This window comes from Camelus dromedarius, chromosome 12, assembly GCF_036321535.1.
Source record: "Camelus dromedarius isolate mCamDro1 chromosome 12, mCamDro1.pat, whole genome shotgun sequence".
Lineage (NCBI taxonomy): Eukaryota > Metazoa > Chordata > Mammalia > Artiodactyla > Camelidae > Camelus > Camelus dromedarius.
In genome coordinates this window covers 34,859,963-34,879,003 of record NC_087447.1, presented here as the reverse complement: position 1 = coordinate 34,879,003, position 19,041 = coordinate 34,859,963, and the positions used below count along the sequence as shown (strand labels likewise).

At 40.1% G+C, this 19,041-nt stretch overlaps 1 protein-coding gene across 1 annotated transcript in view; it reads left to right on the top strand.

Moving 5' to 3' along the window:
• Positions 1-7,080: 7,080 nt before the first annotated feature.
• Positions 7,081-19,041, top strand: part of ZDHHC13 (zinc finger DHHC-type palmitoyltransferase 13) — a 44,975-nt gene continuing 33,014 nt past the window's right edge. The window contains exons 1-2 of the mRNA XM_064492512.1: positions 7,081-7,206; positions 18,877-19,022. Of these exons, the coding sequence (XP_064348582.1) occupies positions 7,180-7,206; positions 18,877-19,022 (173 nt within the window). The 5' untranslated portion in view covers positions 7,081-7,179. The remainder of the gene's footprint in view (positions 7,207-18,876; positions 19,023-19,041) is intronic.

The window sequence follows — 19,041 nt, the reverse complement described above, 5'->3', positions numbered from 1 at the left end:
GGTTGAACTGTGTCCCCTTAGAAGTTATGTTGAAGTCCTAACTCCTGGCACCTGTGAACATGGCCTTATTTGGAAATAGGGTATTTGCAGATACAGTCAAGGTAAGATGAGCTCATGCAGGATCAGAGTGGGTCCTAATCCAGTGACTGTCTTTATTAAGAAGAGGGATATTTGGACACAGATGGAGACACAGGGAGAGTGCCAGGAAGGAGGTAGAGATCAGAGTGATGTGCCCACAAACCAAGGAAAGAGTAGGCAAGGAAGGATCCTCCCCTAGAGCCTTCAGAGAGAGCACAGCCCAGCCTACACCTTGATTTAGGACTTCTAGCCTTCAGAACTGTGAGAGAACAAATTTCAGTTCTTCTAAGTCACCCAGTCTGGTGTTTTGTTATGGTAGCCTGAGGAGACTAATACATCCTGATGAATGTATTTACTTATAAAGACAACTAGATGTCTAATTCAGGGAATTTCAGGTGTATGTCCCCTTCTCTGCGAATTGTCCTTACCTATAGTCCTTGCTAAATCCCTTGGTGATCATGGCAAAAACAAGCTACTCATCACAGCTGACTGGTCAGGGTAGATAAGTGACTGAGGGCCATCTGAGCCACTGAATAATAACCAAATGGATTATTTTTCTCAAAAGTCTGAATGAGGAGGCATACGGACAGTGACTAGCAGGTGCCAGGTCTGTAAAATCTTGTAGACTCAGGGTTGGTGTCAATGTCACATGCAGGCAGACGTTGTGGGGAAGTAGGAACCATGAAAAAATAGAAGGAACAGGACAGATGTCTAGAGGCACAGAGACAAGAGAGAGAAAATAGTGACCCTGGCTACCTTAGTTCTTGAGAGCATCTCAGTGCTTAACTCTAGTCTCACAAAAGACTTTGAAGTAGACAATAGGGAGCCACAGAAAGTTCAAGGGAGGGGCAGAATTTCACTCTATCATTTTATTCAGCATTCTGCCCCTCCTGCCATCTCACCTACTACTGCCCTTGCCAATAACCCATACCTCTAGTGGTCAGATTCATCAGGAACTCAGTGGCTTTGGGAATGAACTCAGTGTCTTCTGCTTAGAAAATCCAGATTTTGTCTGGATTCACCAGCTAACCAAAGCATGGTGTGGAATTCTTTCATTTAGAAACCGAGATGACAGTTAACCAGTTCAGCCTCTGATGGGCCCTTCTTGTATATTCTTGAACAACTTGCACCACAGCAAGCCAGCTTGGCCGGTTACCATGGACACCACTCTGTTACTATAACTGGAGCCCGACAGGCAGCCACTAACAGCAGATTTAAACAGGGTCTTGTCCTCTAGTGAAGGCAGAGCTGAGGGAAATGTTGCCTTTCTCACTAACATAGTTTAGTGTGCAGGATAGGGTGGTGGAGGAAAGAGAAGGACAATTACTTTTATCAAATGTCACAACCCAATGTCTAGTGAAATAAGGAGTAAATACTGGCCAGTGGAACATTGGTCATATTTCCTATAAAGTCATGAATATTCCAGAATTGGGTCATGATCAATGTTAAGGCGGAGTTCTCCCTAAGATCTCAGGTTTTCTCAGTTGCCTTTGTACCTAGTAACAGCTAACATTTATATAGCACTTACGGCATGCACATTACACACAGTCATTCATTTCATCCTTACAACCACTCTATGAAGTAGGGTCTATTATTATTCCCATTTCACAGATGAAAGCATGGAGGCTCAAAGTGGTAAATTTTCTTGCTAAGAAAGTGAGCCTCTAAAACTCATATCCCCCCTTGATTCCCCCAAGTATGCAGGAATTTGAAAATACCTTTGAAAAAATACCTGCATGAGGTTTTGAAAGCCCCTGAACTTGTAGCCAGTTCCTAGACCCTGAACTTAACTCCTGTCACATAGGACATAGACAGCCCTGCCCTTGTCATTGGATTTTCTGGGCCTGGGCTCTTCCACAGGCTTTAGCCTGATGCCTGGGGGCAATTGCTAAAGCTCCCTGAGCCCAAGTCTATAAAATGAGAGGCTAATCCCTGCTTTGTTTACTTCACAGGGATGTTATGAGTCTCAATCTAAAAGAAACAAGGGTGTTTTGCAAACTGAATAGAGCCATCAATGGGATTCTTTAGCTCAAGTCAACATTTTTTTGAGCATTTAGCCTGGTTTGGGAAATGTGTTAGGTGCCTGGAATATAAATAAAAATGAATACTATAGGGTTGTTTATTCATTCAACAACTGAGTAATGAGTGGCTGCTAGGGACTAGGGACTGGGTTCTGTGTGATGCATTGTATCTATGGCTGAGACAGGGCAGGTCCCATACTCACAGAACTGTTTATGGTACGTAGAGAAGATAGATGTTCAAAACGTGAATTCAACAATGTTCCATGGGTGCTGTTAGAAGAATTATCGGTGCTATGGGGCACTTACTAGGGTCCTATCCTGGTCTGGGAGTCCAGGAAGGTCTTCCCAAGGAAGTGATACTTAAGTGTCTTCCAGGAGCACAGAGACTAAGGGTGATAGGTATAATATAAACCCATAAATACAGAGCTGTGATGGATGGATATAGAGGATGTGGGGGCAGGGCTCCCGCCATACTGTACTAGGGTCAAGGTAGATTTATTACCCAATCCTGAGAGTTGCTGTCACGATTTGGATACATCCAGAAAATTTTCCATAGGAGTAGGTATTTAAACGTGTGATGACTGCAATCAGGTGACTAAGACTCAAAATAGCAACCAGAAAATAATACTTCCTGCTTCAACTTCTCTCTCTCTCTCTCACACACACATACACACACACACCATATGAATCAGGCTAATTTGCAAGTAAAAATAAAATGTGCCCCTTGTCCTCCTAACCCAGACCCTATTACTGTGGTTCTTAAAGCATCTCATTACCAGATCTTGATGATTTGTATATAAACGAAGGTAAAGAGTCACTCTTTTTAACAGTAAACTTTCTCAAAGATAGAAGACAAAGATCGAGTGAGACTTCTAAACAATCCCTGCTCTGAACCCCAGCCCTGAAAATCCACGAGGTTGGTTATGTTTAGAAAGCTGAGGCTACTTAAGGGCTTGTGAGTTAGCCATGAGTGGGTCAGAAGAGTTGCCCTCATCCTATCTTTACCGCTAATTCTCAAGGTGATCTTGGACAAGTCACTTCCCTCCCTGAGCCCCAGGTTCCCCATTTATAAATAGAGGAAGTTGGGAAAGTCCTTTTGAGCTAAGTTTATGAATTATGAAAAGAATCCTTTACCCTATCCTGTCCCCCAGGCTAACGCGAGTCCCTGGGTTACATTCTTGGCACTTTTCCTTGTAAGCACTTAACACTGTTACTTCTTCTTTTAAAAAGATCTGTTTATCTCTATCAGTATCTGCCCTCCTCCCCGAAAACCTTGAACTTCTGAAGAGCAGAGGCAGTGCTGTTCACCACTGCACTCATGTGTTTTAGCCCATATCTGGCCCACATTAGCAGCTCAATCAACATTTGTTGCCTAAAATGTTCCCAGCAAGCACTCATCCCCACCCCAGCCCTGCTGGCTAGACCAGGGAGTCTTGGGGTTTCCTACCTGGTGTCTGTGTGAATCTCTATGCTGTGTGGTTTTTTTTGTTTTTTTTTTTGTTTTTTTTACATTCCAAAGGGTCACTTTGGTGCCAACATTGAAATAATTGAGCCTCCATTTCAAAAAAAAAAAAAATTGCCCCCTGTCCTTCCTTTCTAGGGCCATGGAAGAAACGAGGCCAGAATGAAAAGTTCAGTCAGAACTAAATCAGTTGCTGCCCGTAGTGTAACAGCAGAGATTAGTAAACCTTAATGTGGAAATTTTTTCAAAGCCAGGGATTGTTAGACATTGTGCAGTCAGCACTTCTTAGAGTGATTTATGGAGTTGAACTGCCTTTGATTTGCTTTTGTAAACGATCACTTGAGCTGTATTCATTCATTCATCCAATTGTTTGGACAGCACTTCTTTTAAGGCTTTACCACATGCCAGACCTTGTACAAAGTATGGCGTGGGACAAAAGATGGATGTGCACCAGAAGCCCACCACCAAGTAGAGGAAAGAGGATCTACCCAAGAACTACCTAAGAGATCAGTATTTGGGAGCCTGTTTGATTAGTGTCTGTCTCTTGCTGCTGGACAGTAAGACCCAGGAAGCCAGGAGATAGGTTTTTTGTCTTGTTCCATATATTGAATCTCCAGTGCTGAATGGTGCTTGGTCCACAGTAGGAACTCAGTACATATTTTCAGAACGAGGAAATTAGTGTCATCTAAAAAAGATGTTAAAAAGTGCTGTAGGGATTGAAGAGGTAGAGCTTAGTCTCAGCTGGGGACATTTCCTGATCCCTGAGGGACCATCGAGGTTAGGGTTAGTGTTCCTGCTGCTGTACTCAGGCCCATTTTACAAATAAGGAAACTGTCACAGAGAGGGAAAGTGATTTGCCAGAGTCACACAGTGTTTTTGGCTGAAATTTGTTCCCCTCCTCCCCAGATTCCTCTATTGAAGTCTTAACACCTAGTACCTCCGAGTGTGACTGTATTTGGAAGTAGGATCTTTAAAGAGGTATATTAAGATGAGGTCATGTGACAGGGCCCTAATCCATTATGACTAGTGACCTTATAAAAGGAGGAGATTAGGGCACAGACAACATGCACCAAGGGAAGATGATGTGAAGACACAGGAAGAAGACAGACATCTGCCAGCCAAGCAGAGAGGCCTCAGAAGAGACATCCCTACCGGCGTCATGATCGTGGACTCTGGCCTCTAGAATCGTGAGAAAATAAATTCTATTGTTTAAGCCACTCAGCCTGTGGTGCTTTGTTATGGCAGCCCTAAGCAAATAGATACACACAGTAAATAATGGCAAAGTTTGGATGGGAACCCAGTTCTGCAGAATCTCTGCCTTAGGGCTTTTCCACAACACCATCCAGCTGGTCCACTGGGGACCCTCTGCAACTAGCCCTGCTGCTGGGGACAGTGATGATGATGATAACAGCCAACCCTTACGTAGTGCCTATTGCGTACCAGCACTCTTCTAAGTACTTTCTGTACAATAGCTCAATGAATTCTCTCAACAGCCCTGTGAAGTAAACATTGTTATTGTCCCATTTTTACAGATGAGGAAACTGGAACACAAAGAGATCGAGCAACCTGCCCAAGTGCATGAGGCAACTCCGTGCTGGCTCTGGGATTCGGACCCAGGCATGGATTTGGATTCAGCTCCAGGAGCATGTTCCTACCCATCATGCTATTCTCCAGGGGTATGTCTACAAGCCAAAGGCATTTTCAAAGATGAGAGGTAATGATCACACTTTGAGGGCTCAATGGGTTTGCTTTCATATAGCCACTAGTTATGGAGACACTTATCCCCGTTTTAATTATCTCAGTAGAGGCATGAAACAAATGAACAGAGGGAGGCAGGAATCTTGCTAAAGAGAAGAGTGTTGAGATTTATTTGTTCCGAATCTTCTTGGGATATGTTAGGATATCAATGAAGAAGGATTGAAACAGCAGATTTCAAGCCTCAAGTTAAAAAACATCTTTTAAATCAGTCCTTGAAAGTGAAACAATCAAACCACCTCAGCCAAAGCACTACGCTGTAAGCGCCCTGGGTTTGAATCCTCCCTCTACTACTTATCAGCTGAGTGACTTGGGGTTTATGAAATCGGTCTGAACTACAGTTTTTCCTTCTGGGAGATGGGGAAAATAACACCCATCTCACAGATGAGACATACTACATACAAAAACACCATCAGGGTGATGATACTTAGTAAGTCGTAGATACACAGAGCTCTTGTTAGTTAAGCAAAATGACCACACTGAAAGGCTCGCTCCTCTGTGAAGCCTTGCCCAGTGTTTCAGTCGAGCCTGTCCAAATTAATTGCTTGCTCCTCTCGCTCTTGAGGGAAGTTTGCTTGCACTTCTATTTGTCACTCAATTTGTCCTTCCTTGCATCATAGAAATTGATGACACATCTATCCAACCACCCATCCACTTAATAAAATTGTACCAAGCACTTTCCATGTCCCATTGTTATGCTAGATACAACAAGGTCCCACTCTCAAAGACATGGGTCTTTGGGGGCATTTAGGGTTGGGTGTGCCCAACAGGCAGGGGCACTATAAAAAGAACAATAATAATAATAGTAAAAATTCACAATTACATTGTATTACAGTATTTATCATAGGAAAAACCAGCACTTTATTCGATTTCTAGACACATATTTTATGATTTAGAACTATTTTAATAGAACAAGGGAGTCATAATGTTTTCAATTCTTTTCCGATTTAACTTCCAAAGATTTGGTTTGGCAACAGATACATTAAAGAATAATTACAAAGACTGTATTAAGTGCTGGTCTAGAAAAAGCTCCAGTGTTTTCTGTTTCCATTGCCCCACTAGATTTTCCCAAGAGCAGAAACCAAGCCTTCTAGCTTCATAGCTGTTCCTCAGGCCAGCTCCTTCAGTGCAGTATACAAGAAGGCCTGGGGAGTGCGGGTGGGGGGCTCTTGCCCAATTCTCCTCTAGCCTGAGAGGAGAAACTCATATATTTTCCGTTTTGTGTGAGGAAACAGAGCCCCAGATGGTGAAAGACTTGCCCAAGATCACAGGAGTGGAGAGTGGCAAACGTTTTAATAGTTAACATTTATTGATTCCTTCTTATGTCAAATATTGGTTGAGGGGCTTTGCATGCTTTTTCTCATTTAATCTTTCTGACAATTCTGTGAAGTAGGTACACTTATTTTCCCCATTTCACAGATGAGGAAATTGAGGTAACGTAAGAGACTTTCACAAGGTCATCTTAGCGATTAAGCAGCCAAGTCCGGATTGCTGTCAGTAGAGGGTGGTTGACGTTGGAATAACAGCCTAATTCTGGACCTGTACGAGCGTTAGGACGAGGCACGCAGGACAGGTGGACACCTACTTGGGCGAGCAGTCTTAGCGTCCGGCGGGGGCGGGCCGGAGGCGGGGCCTCCGACTTGCGGTTCCCCACTAGCCTCCTCAGCCGCGTGAAAGTCCTGCCCCCAGCCGAGGACAGGTCAGGGATTGGCTCTCCCGAGGCCGATTGACGGCGCAGGGCGCAAGCCGGGGCCGCGGCGGAGGCGGGGCCGCGAGCAGGAAGTGGGAATAGAGGCGGCGTGAGGCGGGCTGGCCGGCGGACAGCGGCAGCCACTCTGCCGAGTCGCCGCTACCACTGGGGAGATGGAGGGTCCAGGACTGGGCTCCCAGGTGAGTGCGGCCGGGCGCTGGCTGTCCCGGGGACCTAGGGGGCGGCAGCGACTGTGAGGAGAGGGAGGGCGTGGAGGTGAGGTAGCTCCCAGAGGGGCCTCCGGAGGCGGAGGGGCCGGGTCTAGGGCGGGGTAAGCCTGCAAACCGAGAATGCTGCAGGGAATTCTCTCCGAGACGACCGGGAAGAAAAGGAGAGGGCACACTGGTAAGTGCCATACCGGCCCTCTAGGCTCCACCCGCGGGCCGGGGTCCCCCTTGGGGCCGGTACCCGCCTTGCGCGGCAGGGACCGCTGTGGGGCCTGGGAGGGGAGCGTGGCCGTTCCTGGAAGAGGTGTTAGGTGACACACCTGAGTTGGACCAGCCCGCCTTGACCTTGGCCTGGAGTCTGTGAGATTATGTTGGTTTCTTTTTCTGCCGTGGCGCCTGGAACCCGCCTTCGCCCCACCTAGCCCTGTTTCAGCTCTTGTTCTCACATCCGTGCTTACTCGAAAGATTTGAGGCAGTTTGTTTAGGCTGGAGAAAAGGGGCTGAAAAGGGGAGCATGTGATCTTTATCTGCAAAATCCCAAGGGACTCTATTCTGCGTAGGAGGTCTTAATAGAAACCAGATGCAGTTCGAGGAAACAGAGAGGACCAATAGGGGAAGTTATCTGATGTACATGTTAGCTCCAATAGAACAAGGTTTTTGTCCTTTTTGCTTATGGTGCTGACTGGCATATTATAGAAGTTCACTTAATATTTGTTAAATACGTGAATATTCAGATTCAGCCAACATTTAATAAGTGCTTAGCCTATGCCAGATGCTTTTATATGCATTATTTGATTCCAGAATTGAAGCATCCTTAAGAGGACGATATTATCTCCATTTACAGATGAGAAAACTGAAGCTGTCTCCAGTTGGAGTGAGTTAGGTAGTAGATTTTCTGTCCCTAGTGGAATTCAAGCAATTTGAGATGATTGGATTAGTTGGCCTCTAAAAAACACCTTTCCAATCTTGAGAGCATTCCTCACACTCCCCCTTTCCCTTCGTTCTTTCAACAGTCTGATGTAAGTTTAAGTGAGAAACAAGAGAGATGGGGAAGTTGTCAGGTGTTCTTGGATTTTGATACAATAAAAAAGGTTTGCAAGCAGACTGGATATTATAAAAGGGTGTAGAATCTTCAAAGGGAAACTGTCTTTTTTTTCCTTTCAGAGAGTTTCAAGGAAAATTTGGTAGGAGTAATTATCCTATCTTAATTACTGCCATTCATTTACAGAAGCCTTCAAGTGCTTAAAGTTCACTCCCTCATGCTGAAGGGAAGATTGCCCTGCCTAAATTCCCTGACAGATGGAGGGAGAGAATGATTCAGAGGTTGAAATTAATGGGGCAAGGTAGAGAGATCATTGTTGTTAACAATAATTGCTATTAACTTTTTCAATAATGAAGATCTTACCTGTTTACAGTGCACTACAGTTTGCAGAATACTTCCATCTTCTTGATCCTCACTGAAACGCTGTGAGGTGGAGAGGGATTATTACTCCAGTTTGAGAGATTAGAATTGAGGCTGAAAAAATCGGAGTCATTTGTTAAAAGTCAAATAGCTGCTAAGTGACAGAGCAAGACTTCATTTGCTCTACCAGATGTTAGGCACTGTTACAGGTGCTGACGATAAATCAGAGAACAAAACAGACAAAAACATTCCTGCTCTGATTGAATCTGGTTTCCTGATTCCAGCTTTAGTGCTGATAGGTTTTTGCCAGAATCTGCCCATACTCTCTGGTCCCCAGTTTCCTCTCTGAGCTCATTTTTTACTACTTTCTTGTTTGGTCAGTAAACCATGGCCACACTGGCCCCATGGCCTTTGTACTTACTATTCGCTCTGTCTGCAGCACTCTTTTCTTATATACCGGCATGGCTTATTTACCCAGCCTTTGTAAGGTCTTGACACAAATGTCACCTCAATGTGGCAAGCCCTCCCTTCCCATCATCACTGTGACCAGCAACATTCCCTAGTCTCCTTCCTTGCTTTATATTTCTTCTCAGCATTTAATACCATTAACAAACTATGTAAATAATTGTCTGATGGGTACTTAACTCTAGTACTTCTGCTAATGCAATGAGAAATCTTAATGGCTGTCAGACCTCTGTTTCTCTCTTTGTTTAATTTGATAATCTGTCAGGATTTTGACCCTCATCAGTGTTTAAGTATGGTTTTCTAGATCTTGGTTTTTGCTTAACTCAATATACTTTAACACTACTTATTTACTACTTAGAAAAATAATTTGATTCTCTATATTTCCATGTGAGAAATATATGATCTCTTATATCTTAACTATTTTCCAGTCATCTATTGCTGTGTAACAAACCATCCCAAATCATAGTGGTGTAAACCAGCCATTGTCATGCTCATGGACTGTGTGTCAGGATTTTGGACAGGGCAAAGCAGGGATGCTTTGTTTCTACTCTGCCACATCTCCAGGAGCCTCTGCTAGAAAGACTCACCATCTGGGATGACTTGATAGCTGGGGCTGGTGTCATCTGGTGGTATCCTCACTGACATGTCCGGCAGTTGATGCTGACTTTTTAGCAGGGACACTTGCATGTGGCCTGGGCATCTGGACAGCATGGCGGCTGAGTTCCACGAATGAGCATTTCAAAAGATAGAAAGTGGAAGCTGCTACTTATTAAGTGCTGAGTCTGCAAACTGGCAGAGCATCACTTCTGCAGTGTTTTATTACTGAAGCAGTCACAGAACTCAGATTTGAGAGGAAGGGATATAGACTTTCTCCTCTTGATGGAGAAGTATCAAAGAACTTGGGGGCTTTGTTGTAAAAATCACCATGGATGTATCCGTAGCTCTCATATATAATTTTTACAATGTTCTGCTTTTTTTGTCTCCCTGTGGAGGAGAGTATTCAGTTAGCTACAAGTCTATTTTGGTATTCTTGACCCCCCTCCTTTTTTAAAAAAAATTAATTATTTATTTGTTTGTAAACATTTTTTTAATTGAATTATAATCATTTTACAATGTTGTGTCAAATTCCAGTGTAGAGCACAATTTTTCAATTATACATGAACATACATACATTCATTGTCACATTCTCTTTAGCTGTGAGCCACCACAAGATCCTGTATATATTTCCCTGTGCTACACAGTACAATCTTGTTTATCTATTCTACATTTTGAAATCCCAGTCTGTCCCTTCCCACCCCCCATCCCCCTGGCAACCACAAGTTTGTATTCTGTGTCAATGAGTCTGTTTCTGTTTTGTATTTATGGGTTTTTTTTTTAAGATTCCGCATATAAGCGATCTCATATGGTATTTTTCTTTCTCTTTCTGGCTTACTTCACTTAGAATGACATTCTCCAGGAACATCCATGTTGCTGCAAATGGCGTTATGTTGTTGGTTTTTATGGCTGCGTAGTATGCCATTGTATAAATATACCATATCTTCTTTATCCAGTCATCTGTTGATGGACATTTAAGCTGTTCCCCCTCCTTTTTTTTTTTTTTTTTTGATCGTGTCTGTTGTGTTGACTGCCATATCAAGGTATCTAGAACAGTGCCTGACATGTAGTAGGCATTTCAGTAAATAGCTGATGAATGAATGAATGGATTGTGGCAGGAATTTTATCTTATTCATCTTTTATCCCAGATTACCTAGTACCCTGATTGGTACATAGTAGCTGTTTTAGTAGGTGTTTTTTACATTTCCCTGAATGAATGATTAATGAAAACTCTTATGAGTTTGTTGGTGTCATGAAAATTTGCTTGGTCTATTCTGTTATCTTAACATTGTAGGCAGTTTGGTAGCAGTTTTACTTTCATTGCCATGAAGGGTATGTGTTTATGCAGTGACATCTTTACCAGTGTTCGTGTCAATAAAGGGACTACTGTAACAGCTCCTCTTAGAACCATACAACAGGGAGTTGGAAAGACCTTAATAGCTGTGTTGACCTGCTCCTTTCATTTTACAAATGTAGAAACTGAAGCCCAAAATAGGGTAGGCGATTATGTACAACCAACCTGAAATCTGAGACTTGGCCTTGTTCTCAAGGAGTTTACCTTTTAGCATGGTAAAAATGAAACAGCTAGAGAAAACTTAGAAAAGCATATATATATTTTTGATAACCAGAGAGTAATTTCTAAGAAGAGTGTATTATGACAGACTTTGCTTTAATCTTTGTGATGGGAATGTATGGTTGTTTTCCTTAGACATCTTAATGTGACCGCCCCCAAAGGAGGTTGTCTCCTTTCTCCCCTGTAGCTCTTGCAGCAGGCTTTTGGGAGGGGAGTGAAATCTAGGGCAAAGGACATAGCTTAGAGCTGTGGTCCCTAAGCCTTTTTGATCGTGGATCCTTATCAGTAAGGCAGTTCTGAGCTTGCACCCTTAGAGTAAAGCCCCACCTAATGTGAAAAGTAGGACTTATAATTTTCACTTTTGTTAAAGTCATGTATTGGGAGGTTAAGGGAATGATGAGTGATGAGTGATGCCTGCACTGTGAGCCAGCTGGGAGCTCAGGCCTCCAGCTGCACAGTTCAGATCATCCGGGTACTGACTGCAGTTTGTCATCCCTTGTTGGCTCTTGATCACTCTAACTTACGTATTGATGGGGATGATTCTGTGTCACATGACTGGCTGGGATGTAAAAAGTTCAGGCCCCCTCTGTTTTATGTACCTAGGGACTGGAGCAAGGAGCCATTTTCCAAATTCATGTTGTCATGGGCATGTTATTGTAAGATTTGACAGGATGTTTCTAAATTGTATTCGGTAGTGAATTGTTTGCTGTATACTCATGGTAAGATTCTGGATTAAAGGTAGTAAATATGTCTGCTTCAAATCAGCCTTTTTGATACTTGGGAATTTTTTTTAGAGGGAGGCTGTCTTTCTATTAGGTCACATTACATTGTCTTTGTTTTTACTTCATGTGGCCAGTGAAGAGCACCTGCTATGACTAGAAGTGTCAGCTCTGCCATCTTCTTGTCTGCTTGTACTTATACTCTTGTTACTATTTCAATTCATGGCTTCTTTGTAGTACTCAGTTTAAGCCACTTGCTCATTTTGGGAGGGGTAACTTAATTAAAATTAGATAATATACCTTGAAAATTCCTTAGCCTGATGTATACTGCAGTATTCTGAAGGGCCCACTGTATCTCCTCTGGGTTGTGGACTTTTTGCCCTGCCCCCAAGTTACCTTCTAAATGGACCATAAGGAGTGACCTGCTTGATATATAGATCAAATGAGGCTGCCAGTGCTAAAAGTTAGTAAAGCTTAAAGAAGCCAAATTTATACATTTTTGTGGTCCCCCCCCCCCTTTTTTTAAGTAAAAGTCATTATCATAGCAGCTTTAATACGTTCTTCTATTACCTAATAGGTCACTATATATGTCCTTGAGTGCACTTGCCTCACTTTGGAGACCATTGACTTTGAAAACAGGCTTTGAGTTTATATAATCATTTTTAGGTTTTACTTTGATCTGGATTTAGGCAAAAAATGATGACATGAATAGAAAGTACCTTCTGTTCTCTCATCTTTGCCACCTATTTTGCCATTTAATCATGTATTGCTTCCATTATCACTTCACTCTCTTTGTCTCTGACTTATCTGCCTCACTAGACTTAAACCCCTGTAGGATGTACACCATGTCTTCTGTGTTTCTAGCATAATATTTTGTACATCATAAATACACAGTAATTAATTGCTAAATATATCAATGCTTTTAATTGTGGATATTCTTTACATTAAAATGTGTAATCCTCCTCAATTTTCTGTATGAGAAGTGAAGCTGATATCCTTAAGGCATAATGAGAAGCAACAATTTTTATCTGTATAATTCAGCACATTTTTTTGTAATGAAAAAAATCTATATATAAACAAAGGCTTAGTCTTCCTAACATATAAATGGAAAAAGATACACAATCCACTAGAAAAATAGTAGACTGAAAAGGCAGTCCACAAAAGAGAAAGCACGAGAGCCAATGAACAACAAACAAACTTGGATCATTGGCAACTAGGGGATGGAAATGAAAAACAAGATGCCATTTTTTAGCCATCAGATTGGCAAGATTGTTAAAAGTTGATAGTATTCAGTTATGGGGAGGTTTGTAGGGAAAATGAACACTTAAATACTTGCTGTTGGGGGTGTGAATTAGGGAAGGTATCTGGTCAATATCTGTTTATGTTTCAAATACATATATTTTTTTACTTAGCAGTCCTGCATTGGGGAATCAATCCTCTAGAATGTACAGGATGCTAATTATAGGGCTATTAATAGAAGTGAATGCTGAAATCATCCTACATGTCTAACAGCAGGGAAATGGTTGAATAAATTATGCTAGATCTATACAATGAATAACATTCAACTGTTACTTGTTACTGACCTGCGGGGCTGTACATGGTGTATTGTTAGGTGAGACAAAGGACTTGGTGAATAATTATATAATTGGACCCCATTGTTTTGTTAAATAAATAGAAGAAGAAAATGATAAAAACCTTTGTATAAGGTATAATGTTATATATGTTGAAAGTGTATACACTTAATGAGGAAGGATACACCAAACTGTTAATAGTATCTCTGCTGGTGCAAGATTGGAAGGGAAAGAATCCTGATTATCAACTCTTCATTCACTTTTGTATTGCTAGAGCTTTAAAATGGATATGAATCATTTTATAATTTAGAAAAGTAAGTTTATATAAAAAGTAGACTGATTGCTCAATTTTAGCAACATCTGCTATTTATTGACACTCTAGAAATTGTTAGTATGGTTCAGCTCTTTCCTTGACCCCTGCCTTCCAGTTGGATGTAATTGTAGTTATTGTGATATGGTGGAAAGAATCCTAAAGTAATATTCTTATATTTTAATCTAACTACCTATATGTATATTTTTAGCTGTTTGTGAGTGTGTGTGTGTGTGTGTGTGTGTGTGTGTTTAAAATAAGAATGTCATGAAGTGAGGTTGAATTTATCAAATAAATCAGAACTAACCTATTCAAAAAAAAAGCATTTGTGGTTCTGGCTATGAGTAAACTGGAGTAAAGCACACTCCACCCTGTCGATCCCACTGAATGCTCTGGGTAGAATACAGGTAGTGTCTATATAAGGATTCTCAAATGTAAGTTGCAGCAGGTAGAGTGGGGGAGAGGACCAGAACTGAAAAAAACTACTGAACCAGGAGCTAATTTACCTTTTTTTTCCATCTGGGACTCCCCCCTCCTTTCCCCTCCCTGGACTTGAGCCGTGCAGACAGAGAGCACTTCTCGAGAAGCCCTCTAGTTTAGGTTTGTGGAGCAGGAAAGGGGTCTTCTGGCAGCACAAGCACCTGAAACTCTGAGGGAGGAGAACTTCCTCTCTGGACAGAGGAGTTGTGATCCCGTGACAGCTGTTCTTAGAAGTGACACCCAAAGCATGATCCATAAAAGAAAAAAAATTGATACATTATACTTCATCAAAATTAAAAAAATTTTGCTCTATGGAGGAGACTTAAGAAGTGGGAAGATAAGCTACAGACTGGGAGAAATTATTTACAAATAACGTGTCTGACAAAAGATTTATGTCTAGCATATATGATATAAGGAACTCAAAACTTAACAGTAAGAAAACAACCCAATTAAAAAGTGGGTATAAAGCCAATTCACCAAAGAAGACCTACAGATGACAAGCAGTTGAAAAGATACTCAGCCCTGTTAGCCATTAGGGATATGCAAATTGAGACCATGATGAGATACTACAACACATCTATTACACTGACCATATCAAGTGCCAGAGAGGATACAGAGCAGTTGGAACTGTCATATGTTACTAGTGGTAATGCAAAGTGGTACAGCCACTCTGGAAAATAGTTTGGCAGTTTCTTATAAATTTAACATCTACTTACCAGATGGCCAAACAGTCTCACTCTTAGAGAAGCGGAAACATATGTTCACACAGAGTGAATGTTTATAGCAGCTCCATTTATAATTGCCAAAAGCTGGAAAAAAAACCCACATGGGTTGTTTGAATGGATAAACGGTGATACATTCATATTATGGAATACTATATAGTGAGGAAGAGTTAACTATTAATAATATGCAGCAACTTGGATGAGTCTCAGAAGCATTATGCTGAGTGAAAGAAGCTAGTCGTGGAAGATTATATTTTGTCTAATTCCATTATGTAGCTTTCTCGGAAAGAAAAAACTAGTGATGGAGAGCATTATCAGTGCTTACCAGGAGTTGAGGTAAGGGGAGGGCATGACTAAAAAGGAATATCCCAAGGAAGTTTTCAGAGGAGTTGGAACTGTTCTGTATCTTGATTGTGGTAGTGGTTACATGAGTCTATACATGTGTTGAAATTCACAGATTACCACAAAGTCAATTTAATTGTAAGGAAACTTAGAAAAAAATTAGTATTTGCCCCTTCAGTGTAACCCACTGAGGGGTTGTAGACTTATTTCTGTGAAACTATCATTTCTTAAATCTTTTTTGGAATTCCTGGAGAATTGGTGTAGATACATTATTTCAAATATCTTCAATTTTCTATTCTTAATGTGTATTTTTCCTTTGAGATTTTTTTTAAACAATTATAAGTTATTCAGAGACAGGTCTGGTGAATAAGGTGGATGAAAGCTGGGTAACAACTTTATGGTAAAGAACAAGATGGGATTGTAAAATAATAAGCCAGTTTTGATCTCTCAGAATGATTTGCTAGATACTTGATGTGAGCCTCCCCCTTGAATGCAGCTAAAAATACTGAATATAGTATAAAATGTTAAGCATTTTATATTTTTGATGCTGTTGTAAATTTTTGAAAGATTCCTTAGGATTTTCTGTGTATGTGATCATGTCTGCAAATGAAGGTGGATTTGCCTCTTTTCTAGTCTGTATGCATTTTTCTTTATTATTCTGTGTAGGGCTTCAGTACAGTGTTGATTGGAAGTGCTGATAGTGGGCATCCTTGCTTTGTTTCAGTTTTTAGAGTTACGTCTGTTGGTTTTAGTATCAGGATAATGCTGCCTCCTAAAATGAGCTGGGAAGCAGCCCCTCTGTCTTCTGAAGGAGCTGGTATTATTTCTTCCTTGAGTATTTTAATAGAGTTTGTCAGTTAAAAGTTGTGTGGATCTGGAGTTGTTTTGTTTTAATGGAAAGTTTTAAAATTATGAACTCAATTTCTTTAATAGAGTGCTACTCATTTCTTTTTAAGTCCATTTTGATAACTGTCTTTCGAGGTATTTTATGCATTTCATCTAGGTTGTTGAATTTATTGCCATAAAGATGTTCACAGAAGTCCTTTATTACCCTTTAAGTGTTTGCAGAATCTTGTAAAGATGTTGCCTTTTTAAAACCTGCTGTTGGTCATTGACATCTTTTTTCTTGATCAGTCTGACTAGAAATTTATCAATTTTTATTGACTTACTCTTTCCAAACAACCAGCTTTTGGTCTCAGTGATTTTTCTGCATTTTTTTTAATATTTCATGGATTCTCCTATATCCTTCATTCTGTCTGCTTTGGATTTAATTTTTTTTCTCTAGATTCTTAAGGCAAAAACTTAGATCACTTATTTTAGATTTTTCTTTTTTTCTATTGTAGGCATTTAAAGCTAAAAATTCATTCAACGATGCTTAGACTGCATCCTACACATTTTGATAAGTTTTCATTTTCTTTCAGTTAAAAATATTTTATGATTTTTCTTTGTTTTCTTCTATGACCTATAGGTTATTTAGAAATGTGTTGTTTAGCTTCCAAATATTTGAGAATTTTCCACATAGCCTTTGGTTATTGATTTTTAATTTAATTCCATTGTGGTCAGAGAACGTGCTCTGTATGAATTCAGCCCATTTAAGCGTGTTGAGACTTGTTTTATGGCCCAGTATATTATCTGTATTGGTGAGTATTTCATGTACATTTGAAACAAATACATATTGTATTGTTGAATGGTGTTTTATGAAAACATCAATTGGATCAAATTGGTGGTTAGTGTTAAGTCTTCTCTATCCTTTTCTGATTTCTCTTCTTTTCTTTATGCTGTATGGTTTTCTGTTTACTTGTTCTATCAGTTACTGAAGGAAGTCTTGAAATATCCAGCTATAATTGTGAATCTTACTATTTTTCTTTTCAGTTCTATCAGTTTTGCTTCATGAATTTTAAAGTTTCTTTTCGGTGCATACGCATTTAAGATTGTTATGTCTTGATGAATTGGCTTCTTTTATATTATGAAATGTCTGTCCTCATCTCTGGTAATATTTCTTGTGTTGATGTCTACTTTGTTTTATATTAACAGAGCCACTACATTTCCTTATGCTTAGTGTTTTTGCATGGCGTATCTTTTTACTTTTAACCTATGTATGTTTTTATATTTAAAGTGGGTTTCTTATAGATGGCATGGGGTTTTCTGTTTCATTTTTTAAAAATCCAGTCTAACAATCTCTGTCTTTCATTTGTTTTCCTTTAGACCACTTGTATTTAATGTGATTATCAATATGGTTAGGTATAAATATATTATCTTGTATGTTTTTCTTTTTCTTCCCTGTTCTTTGTTCATTTTCCCCTACTTTTCCTATCTTTTTAAAAAATACTGAGTGTCTTTTAAGTAGTTTATCTCTGCTATTGGCTGATTACTTATACCACTTTGTTCAATTTAGTTAGAGGTTGCTCTTGGGTTAACATTATATACTTTATCACTGTCTATCTGCAAATATTATTATAGCATCTCTTACAGCAGTATACTTCTGTTTCTCTATTATTACCAAGAAATTTAAAAAATGAGAAAAAGTCTGTTATGTTTACCCATGTAATTACAGATACTTTCTCGTGTAGTTCTGGCACTCTGTTCCTTTGTGTTGATTCAGATTTCCATCTGGTATTATTTATCTTTAGCCTAAAGAACTTCCTTTATCATTTCTTGTAGCATGAGTCTGTTGGCAATTTTCTCAGCTTTTGTTTGTCTGAAGAAGTGTATATTTCACCCTAATTTTTGAAGAATACTTTTGCTGGTATTTCCAGGTTTACAGTTTTTTCTTACAGCTCTTTAAAACTGTTGTGCTTTTGTCTTCCGGCTGGTACTTACTGATAAGAAGTCTGAGTTCATTCTTATCTTTGTTTTTTTGAACATAATATATCTTTTTCCTTGGGCTGCTCTCTTTATCACTGGTTTTTAGTGATTTGATTATGATATGCCTTAGTGTGAAATATGAGGTTTATTCTGCTTGGGTTTGTTGAGCTTATCGGAGATGTGGGTTTATAATTTTCACCAAATGTGGAAGATTTTTGGCCATTGCTTAGTCAAATATTTAAAAATATTTCCTTCTCCTCTTCTGGGACTCCAGTTATACACATTCAAGAACTTGATTCACTGGTGAGGGGGATGGTATCCTTGGGGTGTGTCCACCACAATTCCTTGAAACAGAGATCTGGCAATCTTCCTACTGTCAAAAGCCAAGACCCTCCACCTACTACAAGTAACAAGATCCATTGGTGCCTTTACGGGTCTCCTTCATTTATGACAAAATATATAATTTGGAATTTTCTAATATTAAGCATCTAATCCTAGTGAACAGAATTAAGATGAACACCTTGCCTGGAATATACCTCTAGGACTGAAAAAAAAAATTAATCACATAGATATTGTTGATAGTAGCAAATGCTTCCTGATGTAATTGAATGTAACATTAATTTTCTTACTGTGCCTTGTCAAATTACTCTTACTCTTCAGTGCAGGAATCACAGCCATGGCCCCCACCCTCCAGGATTTGGCCGACACGGAGTCTGTGCACGTGAAAACCAAGAACTTGCTAAGGCAAGAGAAGCTCTTCCTCTCATAGAGGACTCTAGTAACTGTGACATTGTGAAAGCTACTCAGTAAGTCTTCCCAATGACT